The sequence below is a fragment of the Notamacropus eugenii genome, chromosome 3 (genome assembly GCF_028372415.1).
Source record: "Notamacropus eugenii isolate mMacEug1 chromosome 3, mMacEug1.pri_v2, whole genome shotgun sequence".
NCBI classification, from domain to species: domain Eukaryota; kingdom Metazoa; phylum Chordata; class Mammalia; order Diprotodontia; family Macropodidae; genus Notamacropus; species Notamacropus eugenii.
The window spans coordinates 316,217,646-316,229,990 of NC_092874.1; the positions used below are offsets into that span (position 1 = coordinate 316,217,646).

Sequence of the window (12,345 nt, forward strand, 5' to 3'; positions counted from 1 at the left end):
TCTTTCTGGCCAGTCATCCATTTTCCATCTCTCAGCTGAGACCTTCCAAAGCTGTCATTGCCACTGTCCCCCAAGGCTTGTGCTGCTGCCATGCTCCAGGCCTGTCCCTACTTTGGTGTCACAGAGCTCTCTTGCTGACCTACTACATTTTCTGGGGCTAGAAAAATGTCTTAATCTGATCATTTGTTGGCTTTGCTCCTCCTGAATTTGATTTGAAGACTTTTTTAAGTTGTCTGGAGGGGAATGTTGGGAGAGTTAGCTGGGCTGCTACCTGTACTTTGCCATCTTGGTCCCATCCCTCCTCCCATGATGGTATTTTTAGCCACTTTGAAAGCACATGAATTTTATTGTTTATTCCAGTGTTGTTGAGTTAAAATATCAATCTTAGATATTTTTCATAAATTACTTGGGATCTCACTGTGCTCATCAAGGGATTGTTTCTCCTGAATATTTTGTTGCTCCTTTGGTTATTTTGTACTAATATGCATTGAGGCTCAATCTAAGTCTAAGTGTTACAGAATATCTATAAAATCTTTGGTATAGTATAAGAATTTTATATAAATAAAGGAGCACTTGGAGCAAGGATTCTTTAACTTAGAGGTCCATTAATTTTTTTAAAATTATTTTTATAATTATATTTCAATATAGATGTCCTTTTAAAACAGCATGGCAAAAATAGCAATTTTGTTTATGTAAAGAATAAACATGATTCATAAAGAAAATAGAAATATGGCAGGAACAAAGTCAATGTTCTTTCTATGGAAGTGTTAGTAACATTGTGTCAGGACATTCAGAACCAGAGCAAAGAGGGTCCTTCAGTTCTACCATGCTCTTTGACTTAGCACAAAATAAGCCACATTCAGTACGAGCTTGGTGCTTACTTGGTGAGTTTCCTTGGTGCTGTAGCCACCCATCTCTGATTGATTTCCTTGCTTGTCTGGTATGTAAGTTTGAGAAAAGCTTATTGTCAGTGAAGTACTTTATTAAGCAGATGTGGCATGTAATGCCTAATTTGGCCACAATGTGGCACCTTTCCTTGTCACTAGTCAACTGATTTTCTCAACAGGTATCTTGTGTACATGCGTTGCTTCTCTCAAAGGCCACTGTTGACTCATCCTATAAGCTGTTAAACTAGAAGTTCTCAAAGTGTGGTCCAAGACCCTTTTAAAGGATCCATGAAATCCAAATTATTTTCGTAATAATACCGAGGCATTATTTGCCTATGAAAATACTGATCCCTTTCCCAGATACACAGGGGCAAGTAGGTGGCATAGTAGAGAGAGTACCACACCTAGATTCAGGAAGACATAAGTTCAGATCTACCCTCAGACACTTCCTAGCTATGTGACCTTGGGCAAGTCACCTCTGTTTCCCTCAGTTTCCTCCTCTGTCAAATGGAGATAATAATAACACCTTCCAGGGTTGTTGTGAGGATCCAATGAGATAATAATTATCCAGTACTTAGCACAGTGTCTGGCACATAGTAATTGCTATATAAATGTTAGCTATTATTATTCATCTGTGTGAGGTCAGATTTTCTTCATACACTTCAGCCAAAACAACCTAACACAACAGATTGAATGCAGATGCAGAGGACAATCCAGCTGTCTTCTATTAAGCCAAACATGAAAGGGTTTTGCAAAAATATATCAAACAATGTCACACTAGTTTCTAAATTTTTTTTGTTTTGGAAAATATATTTCTCTAAAAGTATGTTGTTTATGTTGATACGTAATTAGCTTATTATAACATGGTGCATATTGGAGATACTACCCATAGAAATACAGACTCTTCGGGATCCTTGGTTTTTAAGAGTGTAAAGTGGTCTGGAGAACAAAAAGAGAGCTGACATCTTAGACTATTCCTCCTTCCATTTCCCTAACTTCTTGGCCAGCATCAGATGGATTTACAGTCAGTTCAGGTGTATAAAAACAAGAAAATGGAAAATCACTCCAAAATATGAATATTATAGACTTCTTAATTTGTTTACACATCCCAAACCACATTTGAGAACTCTCTTACTCTTAGTCAACTTAGACATAAGACTTAGACAATGAACTTTTTCAATTATGTAAGCAAAACTAATAACAAACTATTACATAGCAAAACTCTAAAGAAACTGCTTTGTCAATCATCCTCCCAATGACCCGCCCTGCTCTAGATGAGGAGAAGGTGTTGCATGGCAGAAGCCCACCTTGGACCATCTTTGCAAACAATCAGAATAAATGAGAGGAGGGCCATATTTTGTGATAGATTTCCCAACCTGAATTGTAGATGGAATCGCCGGGAGAAGGCATTAGCATTCCAGAGAATTAGGAATTTAGCTGAAACTTCAGAAAGCAAAGGAACTCAGAAAGGAATGAGGAGGGAAAAAATTTCAGGAATAGGGAATAATCCAGTGAAAATGTCCAATCAGGAAATGGAATGTCTTATTCAAGGAAAAGAAAGGAGACCCTAGTCACTGAATCATAGAGCACATGAAGGGGAGTAAGATGTAAGAAAACTGTAAAGGTAGGAAAGGACCAGGCTACGAAGGGTGTTAAACTCCAGACAAAGGATTTTATCATTTGTCCTGGAGGTGAGAGAAAGCCACTGCACTTATCGAATAGGGGCTGTGATGTGACCATATCACTTCAATAGCTAATTGGAGGATGAACTGGTCTAGGAAGAAACTGGAGGCAGGAAGACTGACCAAAAGCCATTTGCAGTAGTCCAGGTGTGAATGAATGAATGGATGGATGAAGCAAGTATTTATTAAGCACTTACTATACACCAAGTGTTGCGCTAAGCACTAAGAATAGTAATAGGTCCCTGTTCTCAGGGAGCATACCTTGTAATGAGGCAGATGACATAGGCTTCAGCTGAAAGTCAGATGGGAAATTCCCAAGGTCCTTTGGGTCATGAGATGATAAGGGCCTGAACTAGGGTGGTTGCAGTGTCAGAGGAGAGAAGGCAGCCCAGCACCTGGAAGGATTCAATAATGTTCTGCACTGGATTGTAGCTCATATTTGCTGGTCAGAGCTTATCCTTATCCTTATCCTTGTCTGAGCCAAGAGAAGCATTGTTATCCTAGTGTGCTACCATGATTTGGATTTAACTTACATTTTGTTGGATTTAGATTAAATTTTTAATCACCTACATGTTAAATTAATTCATTGTCGCCATTTTAATGACTTCTGAGGGTGGTGTGTTTTTCCCTCAATACAATTCTTTTATATCTTTATCTTCTGCAGAAAAATCACTAAATTAAAAATATTGCCATTTTAAACTGCAGACTAAAGAGAAATTTAATTAGGAAAGAAAACTGTTATGTGTTTAGAGCTTCTGTGATTTCTTTTTTCACCACTGAATTACTACTATTGGAGTCTGAATATTTTTATTTTAAGGGGAAATGATTTGCCTAATTAAGCTTGTCATTCAGTTCCACCTGTTCTCTCTAAAATATATGGGTATATGATTATGGTTGCAAATGAATGTATAAATTAATTCAGTGGGGAATCAAAGTATTGTCTATGATGTTATTAGATTTTAGCCAATTTAACTGCTTGGAAAACTGATATTTTACTATAAAGGAGAAAAACAGCAGGCATCTAGTTTCCTCCATTAATGAACCCTGGTGTCTGTGTACAGTTATACCCCAGTTTTCTATGCTAATAATAATAATAACTAACAAGTATATAGCCTCTAAATATTACAAAGCATTCTACATCAATTTTCTCTCAGCTATATTATGGTAATAGGTTGAATTTGAAATTTTAAGTCTACAGAGAATCCAAACTCCTAACTTTACAAAGGAGCCCCCCTTTTTAGCCTCCAGGGATCAAAATTAACTGATTTGAATTTCTCTTCCTTATCCTTCCTCTGGTCAAATGATGGGAGAAATCAATATTAGAAGCAGTCAATCAACAAGCATTTTTAAGCCCTTACTGTATGTGAGGTTCAGTGCTACCCATTAGGTTTACAAAGAAAGGAGAGAGGAAATCTGACCTCACTCTACTTTCCAGTCTTTTTCCAGCCTCTTCCTGCTCCCCAGCACCATCTATCTGCTTTGGGTCTTTATCTCATTTACATATGCCATGCCCTTTGTCCTTTAAAAGCCAGCTTCTCCAAGACTAAGTCTTAAACTTCCTTGGAGTACCCTATCTTACCTCTCTTAATGCTGCCCCCAGAGGCATGGGGTAGATACAGGCACACACCCCACAAAGTTGCCCTGAGCAAATTTGCTTTGAATGAATGTTGTTAATACATAACTCCAAAACTAATGTTTCTAAAGCACAGGTCTGACCATATCATTCCCCCACTCAAGAAACTCCAGTGATTCCCTTCTTTCACCAGGAGAGAATGAAAACTCTTTTTTACTTTTAAAATCCTTTGCCTTGTGGCTGCTGTACTTTACAGGCGGGCTATGCACTTTGCAATCCAGTTAAATAGGTTAGCTTGCTAGTCTCTGTGTATAGTTATCCCTTGTACGTGGAGGGGGTTAGAGGTGTGATGCCCTGCCTGTCCCTCCCCTAACCCCAGACACACACATCTGGAAAATCCACTTAAAGCTTACAAAGTTTTGGCCCTCCCTTCATGTCAAATTTTTTGGATTTTTTCTGGATTTTTTTCTTTTATAGAGGGTTTACGGAACCTTATTGTAAAATTTGGGTTTATATGATACTGTACCATACATGTATTTCACACATTTCTGAGTTTCTAAACTTTGTCCATGTCATCATCTACAGCTTCCACAAAACTTCCCAAAAATTTCAGTTTAATTTCTTATGCCCTACATGAGATATAGCAAAACCATGATGGGAAAAGTTGCTATGTGAAAGGAATAACTGTAACTGTACAATCTTCTATCTCCTATCTCTTAACCTTTGTGCTCCACACTTTTCCCCTAGTTTATGGAAGTGAGAAAAGCACTGACTTTGGAGCAAGAGGACCTGGGTTCCAATCCCACCCTTTGGGCAAATCACTTAACTTAATTTTCTCATCTATAAATTAGACAACAGGGCCTCTAACTTCCCTTCCAAGTTTACAATCCTATGGACACAATTCCACATTTAGTAGAATTCTATTTAATTCTACATGGAGAATGTTTTAGTTCTGAATGTGGTATAGTGGGAAAGTTACTAGATCTGGATTCAAATGAAACCAAAGTTTGTGTCCTTGCCTCCAAAATGAATTAGCTCAGTGAGTGGGGATGGGAATGAAGTAAGCATTTATACGTTGCCTACTCTGGGCTAGGTACTTTATCATTTTCTAGATATGATCTCATTTACCTGGAAGGTAGATGCCATTATTCTCCCCATTTTTCATTTGAGGAAACTAGGGCAAGCAGAAGTTAAGCAACTTACCCAGGGTCTTGCAGCTAGTTTCTGAGATTAGATTTGAATTCAGGTCTTCCTGAGTCCAGGCCCCATGCTGTGTCCACTGCAACACCAGCTACCTCTACTATGAACAAGCCAGTTAAGTTTTCTGAGTTCATTTTCCTGGTTCTTTGCTGTGTGATTTAGAAGTTTTGCCTGTGATATTTTTTTCCAAGTAAACCAGAAACCATGTTATACTGCCTCCAGGGTCTAGTGTCTACTTGAGACTTAACCTATACCAGACTCTGAGTCTTAGTAAATAAGACGTAGATGCTTCCCGTGGGAGGGTGACCAGATATCCTCATTTTAAGGGATTATCTCATTTCTGTTATTTAGTCAGTGTGCCAAGTGGTCTTTGGAAGATTAGCAAATCCCACCGTTTTAGACCTGAGGGAAACCTTAGCAGTCATTTCTGCTCATTTTATTAATGAGGAAACTGATACACAAAGGAAGTAAATCATAGCGTTAGCGATTTAAACCTAGAAGGTATCTTAAAGGTCATCTAGTTCAAATCTCTAATTTTAATAGATGAGAAAACTTGGGCCCCAAAAGGCTGAGATTAATTCAAATACAGGACTCTTCTGTGAAAATGTAAGCAACACTCACATACTGAAGAATGCTTTGGATCCATGAATACAACGGAATATTCCTTTACAGTTTTTCTAAAAAGCTAATATAGAGATGAGTACAGAGACCCAGGGGAAGAATTATATGAATTGATACAAAATTAGGTAAACAAACAGGAAATGCAAATACACAATGACTCCAACAATATGAACAGAAATAACATCATCTAAACCATGAAAACTTTGGGGTCTTCTGTTGACCCCAAAGAAGAGAAGAGAAGGTACTACCCCGCCTCCCACACTGCAAAAGACGTCTTCAGTGTTGGTTAATTTTGCTGAATGGGTTTTTTTCTGTTTTTTATTTGTCATATATCGCTCTGAAAGGAGGAGATATATTAACAACAATAATCATTGCTAGCATTTTATGGTGCTTGAAGGTTTGCAAAGATAACACATGTTATCTGATCCTCACAATGACCCTAGGAGGCAGGTACAATTAATATTCCCATTTTACAGTTGAGGAAACTGAAATTGGGTCAGTCAACAAACAAAGCTGTTTGTTGGAAGTTGTAGATAATTTTAAAAGAAAAGATATCTATAACAATTTTTAAAGGTAAAGAAACATCCTCAGAGATTATAGTCATTTTTTTTTTAAAGAGACAGTTGGGGTTAAGTGTCTGTGGTGACATTTGAACTCAGGCCTTCCTGACTCCAGGGCCAATGCTCTATCCACAGCATCACCTAGTTGCCCCTAGATTATGGTCATTTAGAGTATGTCTCCAGAGATGTATTTTTCCCCAGTAGTTCGAAAAAGAAAAGAATATGCTTTATGTGTGAGAGGAAGAAATAAAATGAATGGTCACTAAAAGAAGAGCAATAGAATAGAATGGTACCCATCCTTATTTGTATTTTCTGTCTTCCTTGTTCATAAGGCACCTTAGGAACAAAAATTAACTTTATATTATATGGCATGTTAGAAGCACTGCAGAGTCTTTAAAATTTGTGATTTCCAAAGTGTATGTTTGTACTACAATCAAAAATGTATTCTTTGTTCCCTAATCATAGAACAGCATGGCTTAAAAATTCAGCCTCCTTCCCCATTCATTTTCAGATAAGGAAGACCAGGACCCAGTAAGGGACTTTAGCCAAGTAGCCAGGTTTCCTAGCCTGTAGAACTAATCGCGTCCTCCATTGTACCATTCTGAGTTTCCCACACTAGAATCCCTGTCTGTTTCACCAACTACTATTGACTGACTGAATGCCTCATTTCAGCCACTAGGCTTATTCATTGCACACTTTTCTCATTCTAGAGTCACTTGAAATTCTTTTTCTTTTTTTTAATAAATCAGGATCCCCAAGCCAGATGTTTATGTCATCCTGGCTGAAACATTAATCTGCAGGAGCCTTCAAATTTAAACTCTATGCTTCTTTGTCAAAGGATTTCGTGTGGGTACTGACTTTTAAATACAACATTACCATCACAATATTACTATGATGGTTGCATCCAGGAAAATGTGTTAGAAGGCTAATTTTTGCTGGGTTAAGTTAAATGGTTTTCAGTATCTAATTAAGTATATTGTTCAGGGGCTCCAGGCACAAAGCTAGTACATTAGCATTCATCTATCCCCAACAGACGGAAGATTTCCATATTAGAGTGGCTGCTTTCCCTACCTCAATTTTATTCTTATTGAAAATAATAGTTGATTGCAAGTTACATTGTAGACCTGTGCAACTGCCCTTTAGCCCTGGTCCATTCACAGAATCACTCCTTGTTAAGGATGCTGTATTTCTGAAGGAAGTATTTGTGTAATATGCTGAAATTATGAAAGGAAATGGTTTTTTTTCATTTCTCTAAACTATATTTTGAGGAAGAAATGTAGTTGACACACAGATATTAACCAAAAGGAAAATGAGCTGTGAAGATATTTTGGTTGCAAACAGAAGTCTGCATTTTGATTGTAACACTTAAGGAATGGAAAACATTGCAACCTTCACTGACAGTCACAGCATGGAAACAGTGCTGGATTGGAGATCTAAGTCAAATCTTTGCCTCTTTCCGGGCCTCAGTTGCCTCATCTGTAAAATGAGGGGGTTGGACTAGAACGTTAAGGACCCATGAAACTCTAAATATATGATCCTGTGAACTCTGACTCATCTCTTTTAATCATTGACCGTGGCGTGTAAATTAGAGTTGGTGTTTAGGGCGGCCTCTGACACCAGCTGTGTAACCACAGGCAAAACTCCTTTTCCGAGCCTCATTTTCCTCACTTGTAAAGTGAGGATAATAATTCTGTGCTGTTGCAAATACAAATGTGATAGCGTCTGTGAAGCACTTTGCCAGTCTTACAGCACTGTATGAAATGCTAGCTATGTATTATTTTGTTGCTTTTTTCTTATCTCAGCACGGTAGCTGGAGTGTTTACTGGAGTGTTTTGCGGTTACTACTGAAGGTGGGGAGGTTGACAAAAGCCAGAGTTCTCAGATTCACTTAACTAGTTCTGCCAGGGTAACGGTGGGGGTGACTACTTGTACCCCTCAAGGTAGGGCTACGATCCTGGCAAGCTTCTGTCCCCAGGAGACAATAGTAACACTGCAGAGGCTCCGGTGTCATCTCACATTCATGTGGTTCCAGTTTCTCACCACCTCATTGGCCATCTTCAAGGCAAAGAAGCCCCTGTTATTTGTATTCAGAAAGCTGCGAGCTCACCTCACCGTGTCTCGTTAAAGTCATAGGAATGTGAGTTCTAATATGCCTTGACGTGTTTCTTTAAGATGCGTCTTTCTAGGGGGGGATATGTTAACAGTTCCCCACAGCATTCCTTACTTTTGAATTAGGATTAGTTTTAAAATAGGACACAGGTCTCTGAGAATAGAAAGAGGAGTAAGATAGATGTCTATTAGCCTTACCCCAGTCAGGGAGGAAAGTAACTGATTTTATTCCACTGAACAAAATTATTCTTTGTTCAGCTGGCTAGAAGTGAATTGATCTCACTTTTATATGCTCAAACAACAATCTTAGTTAAAAATAAAAATCCATGTTTATTTAGTCATTTCTAGTCATGTCCAACCATGGCTAGTCAAGAGTGGACTGGATGTCACATTACTGAAGAGCCCCGTATCATTCTTTCTTAAATTCATAACAGTTCTGATGTAATGCATATGGCTCATTGGTGTGGCTTTAATACTGTATTATTCTTATATCTCAAGCCATGTACAAGATCTCAACATATGACTCATTCCATGCTTATGATTACCAGCACATGGATTATTAAATTTTTTCTATCAGAGAGCAAATGAGTACTCTGGGGCTATTCTTACGTAATCTCAAGGGTAAGCCTCATACGTGCCATTCTGCAAAGAGTATATTTCATTTTTTTATTGTTGAGTAAAAAGGACAAAGTGTACCCACCCAATCTGAACACCCACCAGTCATAACAAAGTATAGAAGAAATAGTAATGGAGTCATCTCAATAGCTCCTCATCCCAGCTACACTCACATAAAATATTTTAAACAAACACCAACAGTTGCCTCATTCATGATTTCAGGGCATCTGGATTATCAAGTTCTAAAGAGCCAAAATGTATTTTTAGCCTCGTAGTTTTCACTGCTGGGAAAATTACCTCAGTGAGACACCTTGCTAAGAAAATTTTTCTTTGCTTAAAGCATTAAGTATCAGTTTGGAAGGGGCAGATAATAGCCTTATCATGGGAAGGGAGCCTTGTAACAAATTGGACTGTCTTCAGATATTTATACATTTTTAAAAATGTTATCACTGATTCTTATGCTCTCTGATAACTCTTTCATCTTTATGTCTTACAGCTCAGTTTAATGGTAATGAGAAAAGGCAGTCTTCCCCCTCGCCTTCCAGAGACAGACGTCGACAGCTCCGAGCCCCAGGTGGAGGCTTCAAGCCCATCAAACATGGGAGCCCAGAGTTCTGTGGGATATTGGGAGAAAGAGTCGATCCTGCTGTCCCACTGGAAAAGCAAATGTAAGTTCAAAGAGGAATTAATTTTATCCTAGAGTTTTCATAACCTTGTTAACTGCTAAGTTGTATAGTGCTACTTTGGGGGTTGCAATATGGCTAGAATTGCAGGGCCTTGGTAGCCATCACCTCCATACAGTAGCTGGACTGGTGATCCATAGAGCCTTTGCTTGAAGAACTCCAGTGAAATGGAAGCCACTACCAACTGAGACACCGTATTTTAATTTTTATTGTTGTCATTCAGTCGTTTCAGTTGTGTCTGTCTCTTCATGACTCCATTTGGGGTTGTCTCGGCAAAGATACTGGTTTGCCATTTCCTTCTCCAGCTCATTTTACAGGTAAGGAAACTGAGGCAAACAGAGTTAAGTGACTTATCCAGGGTCACACAGCTAGAAAATGTCAGCTCAGGAAGATGAATCTTCCTAACTTCAGGCCCAGCGCTCTATCCACTGTACCACCCAACTGCCTCATTTTTACTTTTCGGTAGTCATGATTATTCAGAGGTCTAATTTGAGATTTTATCAGTTATTGGTCATTACCTACTTGATTATCATCCCCTTTACATCCTCAACAAGGGGAACATTTCTTTTTATTTAACTCCCTTTGGGAGAGGCATCAGGGCATATTGGATTTAAAGAAGTGACCTTTGAGTCAGGAAGACCTGAATTAGCTCAGTGCCCTAGGCGACTCTCTAAGACCATCCATAACTGACAGAGCAGATGCATTCTCCATTGAGAGAGGGAGTTTTCTGTTTGGAAGTTCCCTATGTAAATGAAATCATTAGTCCAATTCACCAAAACAAACCCTTTCATATCTTAGAAAAGCTCTTAAATATAGAACATTTTTACAATCCTCTTTATCAAAGATGAAGAATAAGAGGAAATGATGAACCATCAAACTATCCTTATTACTACCTGTCCTTTTTTAAAAAAATAAATGTACAGATTTTACTTTGTGGAACAAAGTCATTCCTTCCAATTATTACCAGTCAAAGAAGCTTATAGGGTCATAGATTTGGAGCTGGAAAGTACCTTAGTAGATATCAAGTGCCCTCTACACTTGAGAAAACTGAGATAAAGAGATTAATGACTTACCCAGGGTCACACAGCCAGTTAGTGCTGGAGACAGGACTTGAACCATCTTCCAGCCTGCAGCAACATGGCACGAGGATGGGGTCTGGGCTCCGAATTTCAGACCAGGTGCTGATCTTCATTGGAGACTTAATTTCTTGATTGGGAGTTTTCCTTTAAACAATGAAATCACAAGTCTGTCCCCCTAAAAACACCTTCCTTATACTAGTACAGGTTATAATAAACACAGTAATAATGGTAATCCCAACAACAACAATAATAGCTAACATTTTTATAGCATTTCCTTCATGCCAGGAACTGCACTATCTTATTAGGTCCTTGCAACAAGCCAGTGACATGGGTGCTGTTATTATCATCCCCATTTTACAGATGAGAAGACTGAGGCAGAGTTAAAGTAACTTGTTCAAGGTCATAACAACTAGCAAACGTGAGAGACTGGATTTGAACTCATGTCTTCCTGACTCCAGGTCTAGTGTTCTGATCACTGTACCACCTAGCTGCCCCAATAATTACCCCAATTAATACACACACACACACACACACACACACATACACACCTCATTTTCTCTCTTACAATTAACCATTTAAAAACAACTGGTTAAATTCACTGGCATATTTCATTTGCCTGAATCCTTTTTATGAGATATCACCCTCCTCCATGTAGTAATTCTATAAATTTGAACTTTCAGAATGGAATTTTCTTAAAGCAAGGCAAATCTCCATACTTTAGAAAGCACCAAACACTGAAAACCAGCAGTTTTGTTTTGCTTTGTTCTTACCAAGTTTTCCATATGTTCACAGAAAGAAAGAATGACTTGCTACCAGAGTTTTCTTCAGTTGATAAACACTGTGGAAACATTAACTCCCTTCCTGGTCACATAAGCCTCACCCTTCCCTGCTCCTAGCCCCTGGTCTTTCCACCCCAGATATGCTTCCAGCTGTAGTGTGAAAGCTGCCCTCCAGAGATCCCAGGACAAAACTGTCCGAACACCCAGAGCCAGTGACTGTCGCTGCTCTCACTCTACATATACATACACCTGGAGGACTGTTGTTGCTCAGGGGACATAGAAACTCTTGTACTGATTCCTGAGGACCAAGAAGTGGCCCTGTTGTATATACATACACATCACTTCATGGTTTACCCTTTTTTGAGTGCAGTGGAAGTTTCAGAGGCCCTGCCAGTGTCCCCAACTCAGCCTTATGACCACTCACTCTTCTTGTGCTGCACATACACCACCACCATCCTCCCCAGCACTGAAACCAACACTAAATACCAATTGCACCCATTAGGACAGGAGTTCTTAACCTTTTTTGTGTTATGGATCCCTTTGGCTTGTTAAGTCAG

General features: G+C 38.8%; 1 protein-coding gene across 1 annotated transcript in view; it reads left to right on the forward strand.

Moving 5' to 3' along the window:
- SHB (SH2 domain containing adaptor protein B) overlaps nt 1-12,345 on the forward strand; it is a 336,992-nt gene that overhangs the window by 235,546 nt on the left and 89,101 nt on the right. The window contains exon 4 of the mRNA XM_072596735.1: nt 9,744-9,915. Coding sequence (XP_072452836.1) covers nt 9,744-9,915 — 172 coding nt within the window. The remainder of the gene's footprint in view (nt 1-9,743; nt 9,916-12,345) is intronic.